General features: G+C 45.0%; 1 protein-coding gene across 13 annotated transcripts in view; it reads right to left on the reverse strand.

Annotated features, from left to right (window-relative positions):
* Window positions 1–1,641: 1,641 nt before the first annotated feature.
* The window catches only part of DNM1 (dynamin 1), a 69,680-nt gene continuing 47,898 nt past the window's right edge, over window positions 1,642–23,423 (reverse strand). For 4 of the 13 annotated variants that reach the window (XM_076355065.1, XM_076355059.1, XM_076355063.1 and 1 more), the window contains 7 exons: window positions 15,787–15,896; window positions 15,050–15,161; window positions 13,784–13,795; window positions 12,363–12,533; window positions 11,947–12,188; window positions 11,340–11,558; window positions 1,642–3,685 (listed from right to left, as the gene is read on the reverse strand). In XM_076355065.1, the coding sequence (XP_076211180.1) occupies window positions 3,613–3,685; window positions 11,340–11,558; window positions 11,947–12,188; window positions 12,363–12,533; window positions 13,784–13,795; window positions 15,050–15,161; window positions 15,787–15,896 (939 nt within the window). In that variant the 3' untranslated portion in view covers window positions 1,642–3,612. The other 9 variants (XM_076355070.1, XM_076355067.1, XM_076355064.1 and 6 more) reach the window with 6 other exon arrangements.

Here is a 23,423-nt window from a genome sequence, read left to right on the forward strand (position 1 = left end):
CTTGAAATTTGGCCAGGAAAAAAAGAATTCTTTATTAAAAAAAGCTGGCCCAACTCTAGAAACACCTGCCCTGGCATCAGCACCCTTTTCCTTTAGCTTTCACAAATGTTTTCCTGTAGGCAGACTGCTGCCAAGCCTGAGACATTTCTCTTGGCTAGCATTTCACATCCAGACCCTAGGTTCAGATTCATTTTTCACCCTGTTCCCTTTAGGAGTGTTTCCCTGAGCCCAGCTTTACTTGGAGTGAACTAAGAGCAGACACACGAGCAGGAACTACTGTTCAGCTGACACACAATAGCTTTAAATTGGAGCAATTGAACCGCCTCTGATTTGAGGAGAAATAGAGAAATGCTTCTTAAAGGCCATAAGCACCAAACAACAGGAAAAGAGCTGTTACACTGGGAAGAGGACACTTTGTTTGACAAGGCTGTAGATCAGTGGATAGGATTTATCTCGCCTGGGCAGGGTAGCTGGTATTCTCATCAGAACATACTTAACCTTTGATAGCCAGCAGATTAGAGGTTTCTAGTTTTGTAAAATAAGGCTCTAATATTTACTTGAATAAATACATAGTTCTGCCTTCAAAAATACAATATTCTTTAAGAACAACTATATATAACACCAGGGATAGATGGAACAATTCCAGTGAGAAAAAAAAATAGGACAGGGTAGGGCAAGCAATGGTCATTGCCTCAGTCAAGCAGAAGCTGAAGTTACAACCCATGAAAACATGCAAGACAGACAGCTAGAACACACAGAGGAAGGAAGCGCTAGAGACCGAGTCAATTCACTCAACCCACACCAGTATCTACTATGAATAAAATCTTCAAGGAGATTTTTAGCTTACCGAAGTCTTACTAGGGTACTAGGGAGATTCCACAAGTACCACAGCCAGCTGTGGCCAAGAGCACTCAGGGCTAAATCAGGCATCAATATTACAGTGATTTAAGTCAGCAACCCCAACCCTCCTGGTTTCTTCCTGCAGAACTGATGCTGGAGCCCCATTACACAGGGGCTAAAGGAATCCATTGCAGTCATTGGGATGACAGTGCTAAGTTCAGGAATTATGGAGAAACATGGTTGTCACTGTGAGAAGCAGCGACCATGATCCAAGACCTGCAGCACTCACTGTTTTGGCATGGAGACAGTAGGAACAGGTTTACCCAGTTTATACCAGGAGAGAAATCCCTATTCAGCCTAAAAGCAACTTCCAAGTATGAGCTGGCCATGCGTGTTAGACTGCGATTAGACTGCACTTCGGATACGGGCCCAGAAGACGCCGCGTGACAGAGAAACTACAACTCGACACCTGCTTGCTGTGTTCCACAAACACCCTAGGCAAAAATACCTTTTTAAGGGCCAAGTAATTTTGTGTGCAAAACTCCCACCTTCTGTATGTCCAGTCACTGAAGCACCTCAATGCATCTTCCTTTACAATGGAGAAAGGGAGTTAGCTTCCACATCTGACAAGCTCTTTTCACTCTACTGCAGCTCCCGGGTACCACTGTTGATGCAGATCTGTTCCACCTTCCCTATTAGTAATAGCACCCGCTTGCGTGTATAGCTTTTTAAGCTCTATGGGATGAAAAGATTAGGTTTTAATTAAACACAGTTTGAAAATCACCCAGAGAAAGAGCAAGAGAAAGAGAAATGGTTTTATTCTAGTCATGGAGACCTTCATTATACAGAAAGCATAGTTTATTTCATCCAATAAACAAGAGTGACAGGTAGATCACAAACTGCATCACAGCCACTACCAGCACTGAGACAGTTCACCCACAAGTCTGGGGTAATACAATAACCCAACTGCACACAGCAGAGAATTTAACAATCAGCTCAAAAACTCAACATCAGGATTTGGTTAACTTTTTGGATGTGTGTGTGTATATATATATGTATATAGATATTCTTTCCCTACTTAAGTATTTCCTAAAATCCACATGGAAGCACAAATGGCTTTAAACACCTGGACATATATAGATTTTTTTCATCTTATATATATATTTATAGATATTTATAACAGTAAAGATATGTTTCTCATTACTACAATATACTTGTTTAACTCCTTTAAGCAGCTGGGAAGGAAAAAAAAAAAATCAGTTTCACTACAGTCACATCTGATATGTGTGTCACAAAATGCAAACAAAACAAGCCATGTGTGAGATTCGAGTCAGACCATTCCAGGACAGAACAGCTAAGAGGCAGGCAAAGAGTCTCAGAGGGAGCAGGCCTACATGTCAAATGGTGGTTTTGGGCTCTCCGGGCGGGAGGGACTGGCCTTACCCGGCCGGCTGGAGTTTAAAGACAAGAAAAACAAAGAAAAAAGGAAAAGGGGAAGGGAAGGAAAAGGGGGGAGAAGTAGTAAAACAATAGTTAAAATACAGAAAGGAACTGGCATCAGAACAATAGAGGATCCACAACAGGAATTAAGAGCAATAGTACTGAAATAAGATAACTTAAATCTGAATCAGGCCTGACTGAAAGCCTGCAATACAGGTGGCTCATTTAGCGCTGGTAGAGACATGACATCTGAGATGTACAGGGTTGATATATTTTTAATTCTCAAGTTTTTGGGTGTTTTTTTTAAATACATGTAGCATGAAAAGTAAAAACCAAACCTTAAGAAGATGAGTTGCGATCAACAACGGTTACAAGTTTCCCCAAACACGTACCATCCACATGCAAGAAGAAAAGGCTACAGAAGAAGTCACCATGGTACCCAAAAAACACTGAAAGATGTGCTTATTCAAAGCAGAAATATTTTCAACAAAACATTACACAGCAAACTCCCTGAAAACATTTGGTTGTCCATTTGCAAGGGGGGAGCAGCATATCTATTCCCCTCTCCCTGCTGGCTTCAGGAAAGTCAGCCAAAAATGGTGATGCAAGACAACTGCTGGCAGGAGCCAGCGCATCACCAGCCAGATTTCCCCAGCTCTTTTGGGGAGCTGAGTGCGAGCAGGTCCGTGTGCTCCCTGCACGCCGAGGTGTGTGCGCTATCTCAGACTTCACTCTAGCAGGACTATGCCGATCCATTGAGTTCCCCCCTTTCTTGATCTCCCTGCCTCACTTCGATATAAGGTTGATTGCACTGTTCCCAACATGAATTTTTGCACCTTAGAAGTCAAACTAATACACAGGACATCTAATGTGTTCCTAACGGTGTCACATGTTTTGACAGTATTTTTCTTCTAAGTCACACTTTTGTCTTCTTAACTACAAGAAAGGAAAATAGCTACAGATCAGTTCTAGGTGCTACAGCTAACCGATGCAGGCAGGACACTTATCCAGGCTAGGCCAGGCAGAAGAAATAACTGGACGGACAGCCACCACTTGGACTTAAGGATGTCCCTGTGGCTGATCTCTCCAATGAGCCTGTGTACTTCAGGGATCCATGCCACTGAATGAAGGCTACTCTATGCTCACAAAGCAATACAGGACGCATGAGTGAAGACGAAGAGCTCGATCACTAGGCTAGTGTTTTACGACACACCAGGAAGGGGTGGTGGGAGGCAGAGATGTGGGATGGATGAGGAGAGTGACTGTGGAAGGGAGAGTGGAATGGGGAAGCCACCAGCACGGCATTCGTCGCCAGCTGTCTACAGCCTCAAGTTATAAATCTAAGAGGGACGGTTCAGCCGGTCGGATTATGGTAGGTCGAGTAGGTGAGGCGGGGCCCCTTCTGCTGTGAAAAAGCAGAAAACAAAAACAAGAGAACACACACTGTGGTTAGCACAGCAATCGCAGTCACAATCACACATGCTTCTCCACCTCGCCTGAGCCAGCAAGAGAATAAAACTTGAGGCACAAACTACCAGAGTGAAACTCCACAAAGGAGACTTACAGGGGTCAATTAGGCCTCGCACTGATCTTTCTGCACAGCATGGATCACCAGTTAAGCAATTCACTGGACAGCCAGTTTTGCTTTCCCTCTGAAATTTGGAAGTGCAGAGATTTATTGCCAGTGAGTGCACTGGCTCTGGAATGAGAGTTGAGAAGCATGGACAACAGTGAGCTCCTGTATCAAGCACATGACAGTCACAGAGCATGGATGGGGTCCTCTGAGACACGCTGCTGTCAGAGGTTCTTGGCTGGTTTGGAGGAGCACCTTCTTCCCCTGCCCTCGAGGCTACCTGCAAGCCTGATATTCCTTATTCCAATACATGATACTGATCTGTGATGTTAGGGGCAAGCTTGCTGCAAGTTTTGGTGCTCAGCAAATGCAGCTTCTACTTACTTCACTAAAAGGAACTTTGGCCATTGCTACTCCATTCTGTTTCTGCTATTTTGCTGGTACTCTAGCTAGGTAAGTGCACAGCAACTTAAGTGTTTGCCCTCTGCATGGATTAAGTGTTCTAGGATCTCCTTCCTGTAAGGGACTGGGGAAAAACAAAACCCCAGAAAATACAGGACAACACCCCTGCCATCTCTCTCAACTCATTACTTGAAAGACCACTTCAGACTAAGACTACAGGCATTAAGAAGTCTACAAATAAAAACCCAAATGTTCTCTAAGTCAGTGAGTCCAATCTATGTTTTTTCTTTAAAGCTCCCTGCAGTGTCTGCAACCTAAACAGCATCATGATGGTGTATCATTATAATTAAATTGTTCAGTACCAAGCCAGAGTAGTTTTACAGTCCAAACTGCCTGAAATGCAAAGAGCAAACCCAACAGGATGTAGACCAAGTAGAGAGGAAGTATTTGCACTGATCATACAGAATCAGGTGTCACAGAATTAATGCCTGAACAATTCCACACTGACAAGCTTTAATTTAGATTACAGAGAATCAACTGACTGCTGGAGATGAAGGCCCTCCCCTAACACAGGGGCTGAGGGAAGGGAAGAGAGGCGGAGGAGGATGTTTGCACCAGTAGTCTTCTGGAGGTAGAGAAGTCTTTGTTTTGCACTCACTGCAAGTCTATAATCATGCTGGTACCAGAGGAGCTATACTCCCATAAATTGGGCCAAGCTCCCTCATCTTCGCAAATGAACCAGAGGAACTCTATGGTCCTGTTTATTAGACCTCAGCAGAATTTATTGCTCCGTATCTATTAAGCCCCAGATCTCAAAACAATTACAACCACTTGTTCCTTGCCTTGGGAAATGATACATAGAAAAGCTTCAGTCACCAAAACATCTCCAAATGTTATTTCCTTGACTGACAATGTCAATGGGGACTGCAAGACCCCACTGTCAGCATGCCAATCAAGTTACTGCTCCTGTAACTTGTACTCCTGTACAGCAAATAATGATGGGATTGAGCTAACCTGGAAATCACAACCACCTTGGAAGGATGCTGAAGTAATATATCTCCCAGAAGCAAAACTCACAATGAGATGTTACAGCTGGGGAATCTGTGACCCTGAGCTTCATGACATGTGGGATCTGTGCATTATCTCTAAAGGGTGCTCATGGTGTAAATGCAGCCATACCAACCATTCAACGGCTACTGCTATCGTTGGAACAGTTATAGCACTTGAATTAAAACCTTACAAAATTTCAGCTCAACCTTTAGTGAGATGCTGTTGCACTGTCACATATGTTAGAAGGCTTTTTTTTTTTTTTTTTTTTTTAGAAGCTTGAAGGGCTTTTTGCATTTCAGGAGTTTGGACAGGTTGTCCTAACAGCCTCTGTGGATTTACATGAAAAGGATGCTTAAAGTTGCTAGACTATGTAATGTGTTCTGGCAAGAGAGGCCACTTGACCATACCAGAATAAACAGGGCTCAAAGGACCACAAGTAATTTTCAGGTAGACGGGCTGCTTTTTTGGTAACGTACTAGGATTGATTTTTGCAGACACTTATTTCTCTTAGCACTCAGAGCATTTTAAGGGGAGGGGCTGTCACTTTTTAAAGTTACAGCTTTTGTCTGTGCTCAGGTTTTCTGGAGACACTTGCAGAATCTGCCTGGTAAGGTTACAGAAGGCTGAAAACTCTTTCCCAGCACCAAAAGGGACAGAGAAGTCTCTCAAGCAACATTTACTCCTGAAGTGCTGCTTCAGTCTGTCTCACTGCATTGCTAGCCAAGCCCTTTTACATCATTGAAAAGTCACTTTCCTCTGTCAGGACAACAAGGAACAAAGCTTTGCTCACAGGGAAGCCTGTGGCAGTCTCCGGCACACAGGGAAACAAGACCTGAGTCCTGGCAGGAGCCTGAGGAGACCGATTACACTGACTGTCATGTCCCTTGAAGTCAGTCTTTCAAGCCATACTCAGACAGAACACTGAGCTAATCGTATCTAGAAACCAACAGGCTAATAGAGAATTCTGCTGATAAGGACCTAACAGAGATGGTAAAACATTACATTTATTCCCTTGGGCTGCAAAAGGTTTTGGGTGGGGTTTCTTGGGTTGTTTAGGGGTTTTTTGGTGGTGTTTTGTTTTTGTTTTTTTTTTTTTTTTATTTCCTTGGTGCTCTTTACGCCAGATTAAGAACAGAACGCCCCATAACAGCGAGTCCCAGAACAAGGTACAGACAACAGCAAGCCTCTTTCCTGAGGTTGTTCACCAAGATGCATGTTTCTAGGGCTGCCAGGGATGTCTGCAGTAGGCAGAGTATTGGAGGAAACTGCTGATAGCTCCAACACCTCTGCAGTATGTCATCAGTGAGGAGGGCTGACGGGTGACATCCTCAAAGATGTCAATCACTGAACAATCACTGCATTGGTTTGATGGGATGTAACACCCCTCAGCTCTAACTGCAGTTACATGCAGCAGTAACAGACACCATCTGCTGCAAGATGGGGGCTAGCTGTGAACTCCCCTGCCCTGGAACAGGGGCTTGAACTCATGCTATTCTTAAGATAGGACTTCAGCACACACTCCCCCCAGCTCTCTCTGCCACAACCAGCAGCAAGGGAATCTACAGAAGCTGCTGCTCCACTCCTCTCAGTCACACCTTTCACTTCAAGAAACAACATCCACAGAGAAAGGGAGAAAGGGCAGAACAGGGCAGGCATGGGTGTTTTGGGCCCTATCTACCCCTTTGTCAATAAGGGCTGGAGGTTCCCAGGAAAAAGACTCAGGAGAATTTGGCCAGATATCCCTCTTCACACCCCCACCCTCAGCATTAACAGGACAAGGTAGAATTGTTGGGCCAGCCCAGTACACGTGAGCCTGCCCCAATACCCTGCTACTTCACTGAACAAGTACAATGCTGCAAAATGCAGGGAGAGATAGGAAAGAGAACCAGGCAGGAGCTCAGGGCAGAGCGTCTGGGGGGGATATGGATCACTAAACCCTTCCCCCTGCAGGGGCAGAAGGCAGAGGAGAGAAGGCAGTTTGAATAGAAACAGAGGAGTAACCTAGAAGGTAAAGGGTCAAGTGGAAAACAAGCAAAGGGAGTTTACTTCTAACAGTGATGATGGGACACAAGGATAACAGGGAACATTAAATGTCAGAGTTACCCTGCACTCAAACATGGAAGACCTGACATTAATGACCCAAACTCCTCCTGCCTTCCATGAGCAGTAGGGACACACGTGAGGAGGGGAGCACTTCTCCAGCCAGACATTAGAATATAAGAAGAGGAGTCTGAACTAACAGCTCCCCAAGTCTCTATCTTGTTCCTAACAGAGCTGACAAACAAAATCAAACCAGAGTTCATTCAGCTGATCTCCCAGTCAGTGTGGATATAAGCCAAATGAAAGACACACACAGTTTAGACCTTGTTGCCAGAGCTCATTCCCCCATCCCACCTCTTCTATCTGGAAGCAGAGAAACAGTCCTCTAGTAACCTTAAGTCAGGTACTGAGGCTTTCCCAGCTCCTGCAGCTCAAGCAGCTGCTCTGTCTCTGATCAGCCAGTTTTTTCTGTTCAAGACTCCTCCCTTCATGAGATCCTGGCAGAGGTGGTTCATTGGACAAGGGACTCTGTTACTAATACAAGAGCTAGGTAGCAGAGGTGAGCTGCAGAGCAAATGGAGGATGGGGACACAATGACTCATGCATTGCAGGGAGAGTGCAAAACGTACCGTGGCTGCCAGTCCTCAGGGGTCACTGATAGTGATTCTGAAAGACAACATGAAATCAACATGGCAGTTCAGACAGTTCAAGGCAGAGGCCACACAGACTGTCAGGAAGGTGGAACAGAGACACATGCGCTTGCACAGACACACATTCACACGTCCCCCTCCAGAACACAGCACGAGTGTGCACTGCTGGGTAGGGCTGCACTCTGCCACGCAGGACTTCACACACACAGTCACACCCTCATCTTTGCATACATCCAGAACCCTGTTGTGCACAGGGGGGGACATCGAAAGCTGTCTATCTGTTCACACACCTACTGGCCACTGCTCACTCACCCACACAGCAAGTCCACTCAGATCCAGGCTGATGTTCATTCCTGCTGAATCAGCAGTATACCTAGGTCTTAGCACCCACCAGCTGGGCACAGGTGGCTTGACTCGTCTCTCACTGAGGATTCCTATCTTCTGACCATATTAAATGCTAGAGTTGAAACAAACAGCTCAGGAAAGAGGGAGATAACATGCAGTCCTGAGCACAACCCAAAAAGGGAAGAAGCAGATGAAGACTTCTTTTTTGAAGGTCATAAATAATGAGATCAGCTACTCTGGCCTCATGAATAATTCAAGCCAAAGCTGCGTGAAGTTATGCTTACAGTGATGCTGATCACTTGCACCTTTTTCCTTAGATGTACCAAAGAACAGAGAACCCATTAATGCCTTCAACAGATTTTTCCAATAGTTAAGTCATTCTCACTTAAACTTTCTTACTTCTCCTTTGAGCTTGCCTAAGATATTTCACCTACAGTTTCCATCAAACTATTTTAAACTGAAGATACTAAATACCTGGAGGAGTATCTTCATCATTTTCTTTCCCAGAGCAAATCCTCCTGCATAGCTCCAATAGGCACATAGTCCGAATGCAGTGCTTTATTGCACACAGATAGGACCTTATATTGTCCGTAACTTTCAGCTCCCAAAGGTATGTATTTGGCAATACAGACTTCCATAGCAGACTGAATAAATGTTAAATACAGAGGCAGGATGGTAATTAAGTCTTGTTTTAAGTGTACTTAATTATATGCAGGAAAACCTTCCTGTGCAAGAAAATGGACCATATGGTATTTATATGTGAAAGCATGTGTCTATACAATTATGTTTATAAGAAAGAAGTGGAGCAACACTTGTCTTTAAGTTCATCATCCATGAAATCAGATGCTCACACAAACTGGAGGCACAAAAACTGCCAAACTTCTACACAGGCATCAGTGTGCATGCACACGCAAAGTACCATCCAGCCACCACCATGCACTTCCAGTTCACTACATTACACCAACTCCTACGGAAAAGCCCACTCACACCATATACAAGAGCTTTGGTCCTCTCACACACACACACGCACACAATAGCGTAGCCTGGTTAGCAAGGGAAAAAGATGGGTATTAAAAAAAGCAACAATGGAGATGGCATTCGTTCACCCATGGCAGAAGGACCCGAGTCCAAGTGCTAGCAGGGAACATTCTTATTCTATATACAGGAGAAGAAGAGAGAGAGTCCCTTGTCATTGGAAATTCTCCATTCATCAGTGAACTCAAATGACAAGCTGGTATCAGGATCCGGAGGAGTCTATGAACAACTGGAAGAATCAGAGGGGGGGGGGGATCAGAGAATGAGCATCACTTCACAGCTTCTGGAATTACATTCTCAACTCCAGATCAGGGCAGTCTGTAGCATGCGATCCAACTTACCATCTCCTTCTAAAGCAAGGGATTGCTTGGTTAAGTATGAAACGCTTTCTTCCCTCTGCTCCAGTGCTGTTCCCTACCTTCCCCCAAAACCCTTCTACTTCAGGCAAAGGCAGAAAAGCCATTAAGATAGGCTATGACAGATTTCTTCAAAAAAGGCCAATTCATTTCAGCCCATTTGGGGAATCCTATCATGATGATCAGGTATATAGAATATTTTTCATGAGTGAAGAAATGAAACTGAATGAAAGAAGAAAGATGTAGACAGAAAGAAGCGTAAGTATACTAAAAACAAAACCACAAAGTAACAGTATATGGAAAAGCAGGGTCACAAGAAGCAAGAGCCAAAATACCCAGCAGAATCATGCTGACATCCATAGGTGCCACCAGCAGGACTGCAGTCCCTGGGGCAACGCTGAGGCACGTGTGGACAAGTTACTCTGTGAGCTGCATCAAGGTGCATAGGGAGGACTGGGGCAGAGGCACCAAGAAAGTAAAACCATTTGCACACACCAGAGTCAGAAACTGGTCTAGAATCTCTTTGGACTCATTCATCTCTGGGCTGGATACAGCCTGGCAGAGAACACTTCCCTATAGGGGAATAGGGAGTGCCAAGTATGAACTGGGGGCACTATCACAGGAGGAAGACTGAACCGCCTCTGCCATATACCATCACCACCCATTGACCGGCTGGGTGTTTCCACAGAAAATGGCAAAGCTTCAGACATGTGCCACCAGCACCCACTGGAAAAGAGGTATTTTCCACAAGGGAAGTGTTCCTTCTGGCATGTCATTGCCGAGTTTCTGGTTATGTTCATTCTTTACTCTGCAATTACCTTCTCTTCCTCACAGGGAGGCCAAGTACCCAACATAAAAGCATTCCCAGTTCCAGACTGCTTCCGAAGTCCTGTTCAGGAACATGTGTTTAGCTGCGCAGGGGATAATCCCTTATTACTATGTTGAAGTGTGTTTGAAGTGACTGAACAGGAAAGGAATTAAGTTTCCTAATGGGAAAGCAAAGCTGTGTGATTTGAACCCTCTAGACTGGAAAAAACATTCAAGTTGATTACAGAAGCAACAAAAACACCTAAAAAAATCCACTTCCCTGCCAGTGATATTGCACTATTCTCCTAGCCAAAAAGCATCTGAACAGCTTAGATGAAGGTCTCTCCAGCTCACCTTGAAGATCTCTGGGCCAGGAGAAAAGGGGTAACTTCAGACTTTGGGGAGCCCTACGCAGAGGGGAACTGCCTTGAAAGGTGTACTGTCACTCCAGTCCTGTGATTTTTCTGGTGACCACCTCCTACTTGTGAGCAGATGCATTATTGAGGGCTTTATTAAAGCAGTCAGGTACAAGGTGCTTCCCCCAACCTCTGCAGAGGTTTGTGCAGAGAAGAGGCTGTCCTTCTGTTCCCGAGAGCTGCCTTGGCATTGCCTCATCTGCACAATGAAGTATCAGTGGACAACAATGCTCCTGCCTATGGACCCAGTTCAAATAGTCAAAGACTGTACCCACACCATGCACTCCATTCTCCTTCTATGGCCTAGGCAGGCTAAGTACTGTCAGGGCTGCTACCCAAAAATTGGACATATCCCACCTGCGTGGAGCAGCATTTTGGGACTTACCTGGGAACACCAGGAGGAGCACGATTAGGCCGAGAAGGAACCTGAGGTGGGGGCCCAAAGGGATCAGGAGAGGCACCTGGCCTGGAGGGCACAGGGGGGGCACCACCCAGCGTGGACCCACCAGCAGGAGGTGGTCCAGGAGCTGGGCCTCGAGACCCAGGTCTGGCGGGTGGAACAGCGGGAGCTCTCCTCTGTGGTGTGGGGCTGGACGTAGGAGACCTAGCAAACAAACAGAGAAATTCAACTGCAACAGGCCTGGGATCCCTCCGTCACCATCACGTCCCCATATGCTGCCTTCAGTGTTCCTTCTTTAGTTTCATGTCACTTTACGCACCACCCTTTGGCTTTCAAGGGCCAGGCCAGGCTTCAAAGCTACTTCAGGCCCCATCTAACCTAAGGGTTTAGAAGCCTCCACATCCTCTGTAAAGATGTAGCAGCCTCCTAGCTTTCAAGGCCTAGGAGCCTCCCAACACAAGTACCCAGAACTCTTCATCCACAGGGAGAAGAGGGGAAGAAGAGGACTCCCTGTCTCAGTAGGAGGCCCCAACTAGCCACTGAAGAGGCATCAGGCACATCTGTGGGGCTCTCCCCCCTGAGCCTCTGGTACCTGCGTCCAGATGGTACGCTCTGCACCTGCAGCCAAGAGTCGTCCACCGGTGGGGGCATAGGGGTGCTGATAGTGCTGGTGTTGATGTCCCCAATGATGTTGAGGGCCTCTTTCAGGGCATGGTACATGCGCAGCATTTCATCACGTCGCTGGGCCTGCTCTGCTGATTCCTCCATCAGCGTATTTTGGTCACCACAGGAGTACAGGTTTGCCAGCAACTCCGAATGGATAAAGTCCTTGGTCTGGTAAAGAAGCACAGAGTGAATCAATTTCCACTGTCTTCCCCAAAACACTCCATTCTGTCCCCACCTCTTCCTCCTTCCAAGCTGCCTTCAAGTTTTTCTTCATTCTTTCTCTCCCTATTTTTCCCCTTCTCTACATCTCCCCACCTCCTTCAACCACAGTGTGATAAGTACATTGTTTATCATGAGGTGCATGATTGTCTTCGGCATGAGGTCTCTGATGGTTTTGTTGACAATTGCCATGTAGGAATCCACCAGGTTCCTGATAGTTTCCACTTGTCTCTCCAGCTGAGGGTCCATGGAGTGCATGAAACTGTCTGATCCATTCTCCTCCGCTTCACTGGCCTGCAGAGGAAAGGAGAAACAGATTGGTTCTTCAGATGTAACACAAAATTAGCTTTGCATGAGAGCACTAAGAAAAGAAAAGGGAACATGCAGGAAGCACATGCAATAAAACTTATTTAAACTTACATTTTGAGCTGTGATTGTCAATGCACAGCTCAGCTTGTACAGACTTCTTCAGTTCAGATCTGAGGAGCTTTAACAATAAAGCTGCTCTCTTAGTAGGAAGTTATTACACAAAGGTGAAAGGTAATGGGGACTCCAATGTTCACAGGTTATAGCTCTAGTGAATACTCAAAGCTGTATTTTTACTTTTAATGTTTATAGCTTCCTGAAAGGTTCTTCATCTGAGCCGGGTTTTCCATGCCCAGATTCAGTTTAGACCTGAGAATAACTCACCATAAATTAAGCCTTACAGGCTCTTCAACACACTGCATCTTTGTCCTCATTATACAATTGAGAAAACAGATACAGAGAGGTGAAACAACTGCTCACCTCAGTCAGACCGCAAGTAGAGGGAGTAACCTAGAAAACCTTCCTGATCACTTTAACTGCAAATCCTGCACCGTAAGTCATAATTATCTTTTCTTTCACACCAAGCAAATGAATCTCTTCCTGTCTGCCTGAAATGCACTGTTTAGCTTTCTGTAAGGTAAAACCTGGACTGTGCTGTTTGACAGCAAGCAATCACCAAGGCTCATCCCTTTGGGATCAATTTCAAAGCAGCAAAGCATGAAAGACTGCTGTCTTTCTCTATGCTTATTTTAAAAAAAACCTTAATTTTATAAAGAAAAACCTTTCTTTTAAACTGTCTCAGTCTGAAGGATTTGCAGCAGTGTAGGCAATTGCTTATCCTTTGTTTTGGGGAACAAAATATATCAGAAAGGGCAAGTTCTTTTGTTCATTTGAGCGTTTCCTGGGAAGATCTTACATAATGAAGGAATGCAAGGTCTCAGTGAGAAACAAAGTAAAGGAAGCAGATGTCAAACAGGACAACTTAAAAAATACAAGGGTCAAAAAACTCAAAAATAAGTTTGCACCAAAATTCAGAAGTCATACAAAAAGGGAGAAATAAAAAGAAAAAAGGAAAACTCAAACCAAGAACAGAAACAAACAGCAGCAATCCAGCAGAAGGCATGAAGAGGGAGAAGAAGCAAATGCCTCTCAGGAAACTGTGACAAAAGGAAAAAAACCGAGAGAACTATCCAGTGAGAGCCCCAGGGGGCAACACAGGCAGAGAGGGTCAGACTTACTTTGTCCTTGTCCTGGCAGGCCAGTTTGAGCATATGTAGAAAAAATTAAAACAAAAAGGGACAAAAAAATAAAAGAAGACTTTTAGTTGGTCTCAGAATTTGGAGATCCCATAATAGCACTGAACAAGCAAAAGACCAATCCCACTAAAAATACATAAACACCTGGATTACCCTGGAAGAGGAACAAGTGAATTGTTTAGTTAAACTGAAAATCAAAATGGGACACTCTGCAAAGGAAATCATATTGTCAGCAACAAAGGGCAATTTATTTACCTACAATGGCTACTTGTTATTCGTTACATAGGGTTTTGAGACAGTCAACCTAGCAATCAGTGTTCCTATGTCAAACCACTTCATTTGCACACCAATAGGTGGCACATGTCCTTTATGAGTATGCATTTAAGAAGCCCAGTCTGGTTCAAAGCCAATTTGAAGTCATGTCACTGTTAAGGTCCAGTCCCTAATCCTCTTTTTTTTTTAATATCCCATCAGTTTGTCAGGAAATGCTTTAAGGCAAAAAACCACAATCTTCAAGTGTAACAGAAAAGATGAATGCAAGAAGTCTATTAGAAGCAACAAATACAAACAGATAAGCAATTATCACTTTTCTAATGGGAAAGTGATTTATAGCAGCTTCCTCTCACAGAAGAACAGGAAGGCTTTCAACAGGAACATATACTACAATTCTCTAGAACATACTTTTAAAGCAGAGCATAATGCTGACAGCAAGTGTTGTGGGACAAGGCTAAGGGAAAAGATAAGAGAGGTCTTGCTAAAGTAGCATATTAAGGTATCTACCAAGCAAAAGGAAAAATTCAAACAACATCCCTTCCTAACTGGATGGGGGAAAGGAATGGGATAACTACTAATAAGCCAGGAAGCTCCTAACAAGGCTGTACAGTAAGTGTTACTGAAAAGGAATGGTGCCTTCGCTCAGCAGACACATACCACTTAGTAGTCAGGTAGTTAAGTGTCCTCCTTATATTGGGAATTTAATGCCCACAAAGCAAGAGAGCTAGAAGGGTTTATCAAGGCAGTCTCAGCCTACTTTATCTCCCCTTTGAAGCTGCCAGTTACTTTATCCCAAGCTTCCTTAAAGGAAGCACCAGGACATACCAAAAACTTAAATTTTTGCTCCAAAATATTCTCAGCTCAGGAAAGAGACAAAACCTTCATGGACTTATTTTTAACACAAGAGGATGCAGCTACCCTTCTTAAGATATATGCTGTGCTTATTCCCATCCCATTATTATGGCTGTAACTTACCCCAACACGCTCTGGGTAGACTCCTGCACGAAGGAAGGAAGCCTTCCAGCTATCCACCTCCTCCTGGGTCTCACAGGCCAGCTCCAGCTGCCGGTAGTCCTTGTAAACATTCCTGAGAGGAAGACAAACATTTTATTCTTCTCTATTGCAAATCAGAGATTTGCCCATATTTGACAAAGATGTCAATGACCAAGGAATCTTCCCATCATTTTAAGGCAGAGACACTTTGTCCCTTGCTAGTATCCTCATGATGTCCCTGCAGAAGGGAAAGAAAATGAATTTTTATGAGCAAGTTTGATTCCAAATCAGTTGTGTGTTTCAACAGAGCCTGAAAGAGATTACCTTTTCAATTCTGCTCACTGCTGGACTTCTCCAGCGAACCTGGGTCCCCTATGTCCTATGGCTTTCCCTAGTCACTCACTAAGAACATGGATTGTAAATATATACTCCAGCCGCAGCCACACCCAGGTAACCACATCAAATAGCTAAAGGCTAAGGTCACACTGCAGACCATGCACTGGTGAAGAAAGTGGTACACATCTGTAAGGTCAGAAGGAAAGACGACAGACTTCTTTTTAAGAGTCCCCCATCTCCTCCAAAAATGTCTATTCTTAAAGGATAGCTATTCAGGAAAGATGTGCATATCCCAACACACTCATCTCTACTCCCTCCTACCTAGTATTACATAAAACCTGTCCCTAGCTTCAACAGCTTGGCGTGTTGAGATGCGAGCATACCTCTGTTCAGTGTTGAAGAGAGCAAAGATGTGTTTGCTGGACATGAACCCCTTCTCAACATCTCGCAGTTTCAGGTTGTCCACTGGTAACATATACTTCTTCTCCTTCTCCTGAAAAGGGGATCAGTAACAAGTCACTCACTGCTCCAACAAAGCCTCTACTCTGCCAGCACGGAGGAGTCAGTTATACAGCCCCCACATCACCAGGGAGGCATTCTCAACCCAGGTCCTCTGGTCCCTTAAATCTGTGAGAAAAGGGGTCCTCTACAAACAACAGTTTGTCCTTCCTGACTGCTTTTGTCATGTGGCCCAGCAACCCTGTCCCACTAACTCCTCCAGGACCAGGCAGCAGCATGACACTGTCCCAATTCCCCAGGCTGTGATCAACATCAAGGTCCTCACTCTTCCCAGCAAGGGGTCAGTCAGCACCAAGACCCTCACCAGCCACTTGACACCCAGAGCGGGTCTGCCTGGGAAAGGCTCCTCATACCTGTGTTTTCAGGACAGCATTAACAGGGGGAAATGCTGCTGCTGGTCAGAGAGGGGACACAGCAGCCTTCTCAGTTCCACTGTCACCACCTCAGTGTTTTAATCACTAGAAGTCTATATCCAGGTTCAAGAGAAGCCAGGCACATGATAGAGAAGCTGGTTTGACACAGAAGTTAGACTGTATCAGCTTAAATTCACCTCTTCAGAAAACCAGACTTTCTCACTTCATCCTATCATTGTCCTACACTCTTTTGGGTACTGTGAACCCTTTTAAAGTATTAAGCAATAATAAATATGCATCAGAAGATCAAAGAGCAGATCTGGCTACAATAATATACGTTACTGTAAGGTTACCTAAAGGCCTCCTGTGTTGAAAAAAAATTCAAATAACTAAGCTCATTAATTAAAATCTCATGTTCTGAACATTTAGAAGCTCAAGCAATATGGGCACTTTATGCTTGGTGAATGTTAAAAACAAGAGTCTGAAATTCCAGTGACCAGACTCAGAGAGCTTTAAGGGACCCGTTTTTCAGAGTAACTGCAACCACAACCCTCCAGTCTGGTTCCTACGAGACATCTCCAGCTAAACACAGAACAAGGCACCCAAAAACCAAACTCAACATCTTTGACACTAGGTATCATCTTTTAAAAAAAAAAAATTTGATCTTAATTTTTACGCTTACATTCAGAAACTAAGTCAGAAATCAATCTCCCTGCTTAGTCTCAAATCTGGATCTACAGCAAATCAACAGAAGAGTTTGGTTTAAGGTCCCCATTTGGAACATCCTGTTCCAGCTGGGTATTATACCCCAACATAACAAGAGAGGGAGCCATCACACTGGTCTCCAAAAGGCAGAATGCAGCTATCCGAGACCAAAATAGAAAGAGAGCATACTTTTGTGTGCAAGTATGTACGTGTGACTGTCCCCTTGTGAGCATCTTGTGTGTTAGTAGACCGTTCTTGGCTGGAAACAACAAAACATGATTGCTGTCAGGGGAAACAAGAATGGAAAACAACAAGTTTGACAAAGCTGCTGAGCTCAAACACCTAGAGGATGGCAAGTCCAGCCTAACGTCCTCCTAAGTTTCAGTTAAATTGACTTGACTTTGCTAAGGATACCAGACACTACAGAGTTCAGACATGCCCCAAAGATCAAACTATACCAGTCCATTACAAAATTTATGCAACAAGAATATCCCAGAAGGCAGCATCTAGAAAACAGAAGAGATCACCTGCGTAGCTGCCAAACTCTCCATTCTCTCCCACCAAAGATGCCAGGCTATGAAAGCAGGAGAGCTCTTTCAAGCAAGTTCCCCTGGATTTTTTAATATTGTTGATCAGTCCAGATTAGAGGTGGGCAAGCATTTTTGTGATGGGACATCTGTCAGCTAGGTACTGGTCTCAGAGCCACACAGACCACTTCAGGTTCTGTAAGCCCCACACAGTCTCCAGCTTTCTCTTACTTTTGGTTATTACTATGCTGGATTAGGTTGAACTAGTGACCTAGAAGCGAAGTACACCAACTGCTAAGTCCCTAGGCAAGACAGACCATCCCCAGTGCAGTCTCACTTGACTGGAACTCCCTGCATCCATCCCACAGAGTCTCTGGGCTAGTCAAAAAAGTAATTTATGTTAAAGCCGTCTGAGAAAAATAATTCTGCATTAGAACCACATCATTCCATAGAAATTTAGCAATGGAGTCATTCTTCAGGAAAAAAGTCAAAAGGTAAGGGAATCCCGCGTCCCAGATATGGAAATACATGCTCTTTGCCAGAGTTTCAACTTTCACCCCTTCCAAGCTCTTGCATAAATGCTGCCACGTGATCAAGACAACACTATCTCTGCATGCTGATCTTTCCATACACCAGAGGAAAGATGCGTGTATCTGTCTGCCAGCATAAAATATCAGTCCTCTGACTCTGAGGTAGCAAGAGCAATCAAATGGAGGACACTGGCACAAGGCAAGAAACCCCCAACCCACACATACTGCAGGGCAATGCACACTGCAACGAGGCCCTGCCGCTCTCCATCTCCCCACACCTCCCCCTCCCAGTCCCCCACTTCAGTCTTTCCAGCTTCTCAGTTTTCAACCCAGCCTGTTTTATATCAACACTCTGACTTCATTTCCTGAATGTAGGGACAGGAAAGTGTGGAACTCGCTGCCAAGGGCTGAGCCTCTCAAAACTTTGGCTGAGCCCTCTGCCCATATGTTAGCAATCTGGCAGTATGTGCTATGGCTGAATAGCATCCTGGCCAAGAGGGGAAAAGGGCTTCGCTCTCTAGCTTTCCAGACCCAGGGGGGTGCGAAGAGAAGGAAGAGCCAGCACACATCGAAATGGGAAAGTAGTTTGTGAAATACTATATTCAAAGCCCTCAGTCTGATCCCAAGAAGCTTATGTAGCTCGTAAGATATCTCCCCTTGTCTATACGAAGGGAAAAAAAAAAAAATCAGGCAAAACTCTCTCTCAGCAGCAGAGTATGTTATGTAAAATGTGCACACTGGCTGCAAGTTAATCTGTAGAGCCATGAGGCCAAGGAGAGGTAGTGAAGTGGCAGAAGCACTCAGACTGGCTGTACAAAACAGAACATGGATGCTCAGTGTTGGCTAGGGAACGTCGTAGGCACAGGGCTAGCCCTAATCAGGGCTGCTGCTCCCAATGGGAGTCACGCTGCATGCATGGAGAACTGCACAAAGAGATGACTGCAAGCTACTAGCACAGGCAGGGTAAGTGCCAGAGGATTATTCCCCCACCCCCAACATAGTGCAGATACAGCCATATGGCTCTGTACTTTGCATCTACCAAAGAAAGAAAATACACATGGCCAGGAAGGAGACCAGGATCCATTAGCATTCCAATTGTGGGGTGTGAAGCACAACAGCTGCAGGAAAAAAGGGATGCTGCAGTTGCAGCCTTATGTTGCTATGTCCTTATTGTAGCTACACACCTCTACTGTGGCTAAATTCTAGAGATTGGTTTTAGCCAGAGACGGTGGTTTGCACTATCATCTGAATTATTTGTTGCTATCCTGTAGGTAATAACCTGGCAGCAAGCCAGCCTGACTCAAAGTATTTCCTCCATTCAACTGGACTGCCTCAACAGCAAGTTAAATTTTCCTACTCTTGGATACATGTGAAATGAAGCTGACAGATGCATGTGTGGGCTCCCCTAAGGTTGGAAATTGGCACTCACAGTACAAGAAAGTAATTGGCAGAATTATTAGGTCTCAGTTTGCATTTGCAGCACAAATAAACTAATTAAAGGCTTCCCTGTAGCTGTTATGACAAACACATCCTTTTGCACAGAGACAAGGGTCTGTGGATATGGAAGAAAGAGCAGGGCCATTGTTTTAATTGCTGGCCATGTGAAATTGGGAGAAATTCATCTTGCTTAAACCTCTTAATCTCCTTTCCTTCTTGTAAGACAGAGCACTATGGGTAAACAAACCTGCCCCAGAGATGACTGGAGTTTCAGTCAAATTGTTTGTGTTAAACACATGCATAGCATTTTGGGAACTCCTGTAATAAAACTCTACTCAAATGGAAAAACATTAACATAATAATTGATAATAAACACACTGCATGAATACATGCACACTACAAGATTATTAAGAAGAAGTCTCTGAAAAACAGTCTGGAGTATTTGAAAGCAAATTAGCTGAGCATTTTAAGTTGAACCACCCCCCCATCCCCCAAGCAAGACGTTACCAACGGCTTTCTGCTTCTTATCTTTGCAAATAAAATGCACATTAGAAGAGCTGAATTTCCGAGCTGTGATTCTTCCAGGAAGCCCTGGTCATCCCACAACATACGTGCATCTCAAGACCATCTTTCCAAAACACAGCCCACCTGTATCACTTAACTCCTACCCTCAGAGCATGATTTACTGGACACTGCAATCACCGCTCCAAGCTGCAAAGCAGCTGTAATGGCTTGTTTACATCAGAAAGCTGCATTGGTTTAACTTAACACATCCTAAGATTTTAAGCTGATTTAGTTCAAAAGCTCTGTAGACACTAGGCCTGAACTCATGATTAATCACAACCATTACTGTTGGCTTAGTAAGCACAGCAATGGTAATCAACTCACCTGCGCAAAAGCAAAGATTTTTACATCAGCTGAAATAACGTGCAGATTCAAACATGTAGCTAAGTGCAACCCTAGGAAGCCATCAGAGGATGTATGAGAAAGCACAAGCAGAAACTGAGTAGCTTAAGAGAGGCTACAGTGCCCAAAACTCCACTGTCGTGACCTCTCTAAGGTCACAGCAATGCTCACCAGCCTTTGCGAAGGACAAGCACGCATTTCTTCCTACACCTGTCCCAGTGCCAGGACAGGGATGAATCGTCCCCGAGTATTTGACTTGCCTTGATGAGGCAAAGCGCAACACACAAGCAAAGTGTTGCACACCTCTGGGAAAAGGAGAGGGTTGGTTACCCTTCCCCAGTGCATGGTTAGAGCCAAAGTGGGAGTTCCGGGTGTTCATATTTTTGGCCACAAATCTTAACCATCCACCAGCATGCACACAAGAGAAGGGGATCCTGGAAGGGAGACATGCAGCATACATAAAGCCCTCTTTATCCCTGCAGCACCAGAGAGAGAGGGAGCAAACCGCACTGGCTAGGGCTAACATCTGGAATAGTTACATGGGAGCCAAGCGCCACATGTAAAAGCGACAGCATTCCTCAAGTTTCCATGCGGGGTAGGGAACCTTCCTTTCCCCCGCGCAACCCCATCCGTCAGCCGGCTCACTTCCTGCCAACCTCCGGCCTTCCCAGCAGCCAGCAAGCTCCTCCCTCGAGTCTAGTTAGCTTTCCACTGCCACGTCAATTGAGGCAGAAGGACAGAAGGAAAGCAAGAAGGGAGGGAGCAAAAACCAGAAGAGGGAGGGAGGCTCAGCAATGCCAGACACAGTGGGGGGAGAAAAAGAGGGGATGTAGATTACTCCTGCAGTAGCCAGAGGTGAGCTTTAAAGGCAACTGGCCAAGGTGGGTCAAAAGACTCTTTTGAGGACTTGGAAGCAAAGGCTGGTCCTGTTTGAGCTTTGCTCCGGACCCCAGGCAAAGGGCTGATCTACAGGACAGAATTGGGCAGAAGGAGATGAGGGTGCATGGGGCCTGGAAATTCTCCCACACAGCTTCACGGGGAAGAAAAGGAGTTGAATGAAGCAACAAGTTCTGCACACCTGGGTGACAGCCAAAACTTCACAGCACTTCCTCCCCAAACAGCAGTAACCAATTTTTTTTTTCCCCCTCTCTTTCTAAAAAGGTGCAGCATATCGCAGGTGGAAACCAGGTACCAGCCTGACACCAGCACTGGAAGAGGAAGGAGCTTGGAAGTTTGCTCCAAACTGGAAACATGCAGAGAGCAACATTCCTTCTACCCAGCTGCCAGAGGAGGATGTTTCTTCAATCAGGACTTGGGACTTTCTTTCACCCCATCTCTGCCCCTAAAACCCCATCCCTAAAGCAGGGAGGGGAAAGGACTAATGAGCTGCTGATAGCCGGAGAGCAGATCGCAGAGGCTCCACTCCGTCTGCCCAGTGTTCAGACTACCTGTTCAGGACTACGAGATTGTACAGTAGTCTGCACATTGGTTAGGCTGTGCTGGGATACACCACACTGCCAGTGCTGCACGGGGACGGCAACACCTGCACGGCAGAGGGACATGCTTGAAGAGGGTGGGCTGTGGGGATAGCTGCATGCAAAGTTCACTCATTCCTCAGCCTGGGAGGATATAACCCTTTGGAGCCATGCTTCATGATCACTTTTACCTGCCTGTTCACCAGCTTACTCACAACCCTCTTATTCCTCCTCCATCTCTCTCATCCCCTTCTTAGACATCGTTTCTTCCAGTTTCATGCACTTGTCCCAGGGGTAGCTGTGTTCAGGATGGCTTGTGTTTCACATGCTAAACTTTGCCATAAAATGCAGAGAGATAGACACACGGGCCTGGCAGAGTTACAACTGCACTGTGCTTTGCTACCTGAGAAGGCAGGATCAAGTAGAGAAAGGTGACTGGAGAAAGGGGATTTCACATCATAAAGAATGCTGGCCATTAATAAAGAAAAATCCACAAAGAATCGAAAGTTGGAGGTTTGGATACTCTGGAAGTTGTGTTTGCTTTGATGTTTGTCTGGAAAAGAAAGAAGAGAAACAGTGAGTGAAAGCATAAGTGAGGACTGATTAAGACTGAGTAAGATATTATCCATGAGAAAACATGTATTTGTGAAAAAAAGATGAGTGAATGAATGAAAGAGCTCCACAGAGGATGTAAAGAGAAGGAACATGTTCCAGAGAGCACCTGAGAGCAGTGTGAAAGCAGGAGAGGAAGAACCTCAGAGCAGACTTGCTCCTACGGTCTAAAGACAAGCTGGTACAAAAACCTGGCTGCAGCCAGACCTGTCACAGCAAGTTTCTGATGACTCGTGGGCATCAGAGCAAAGACAAAAGATTTCTACCAGCTGAGCTGTTCTCCTCAAGGACACACTCTTGGGGGAGGTAGGAAGGGGGAGAAGAGGGGGGAGTGCATGTGTGTAGTGGGGGAACAATCAATGTATTTATTTTTAAACTAGAATTGGGTACAAGACATTGACAGGTACAGAATAAGCAGCTATCTAATGACTGTCAATAAGGTCAAGTCTTCCCCAGGACAGCAGAGAGTACCTTTGTACTTGAGCAAGAGAGAAGGCATGAAGACAGAAAAAGCTCAAGCACAACTGATGCAGCAGGAATCAACATGATGCATAAAAAATATGAAGCACTCCCTGACACACCTGAAAGTACCTAAAACTGTGTGCCCACCCCTCTTGTACACACAGAAATCAAATGCACTGACACTGCATGCAACACAAATACTTTCACACAAGCAAATAAGGCCATATTCTTCTTATGTAGTCACCTGTTCTTACAAGCCCAAAATTTCTAGTATACGATTTACCTGAGTAAGGACAGAAGGTCCCATCTGTATTGTACACTCACACAAATTTCCAAAGGAAACAGCAGATATATCCATCCACCCAGCTGTGCAAACACTCCAGTACACAGTCACAGGTACCCCAGCAGAAACAGTCACCCTTGCAGAGCAGAGAGCACAGGGGTCCCCTCCAGCAGGCAGTAAGCTTTACTAATAGGAACCACTGAGCACAGTG

Source organism: Aptenodytes patagonicus, chromosome 18, assembly GCF_965638725.1.
Source record: "Aptenodytes patagonicus chromosome 18, bAptPat1.pri.cur, whole genome shotgun sequence".
NCBI classification, from domain to species: domain Eukaryota; kingdom Metazoa; phylum Chordata; class Aves; order Sphenisciformes; family Spheniscidae; genus Aptenodytes; species Aptenodytes patagonicus.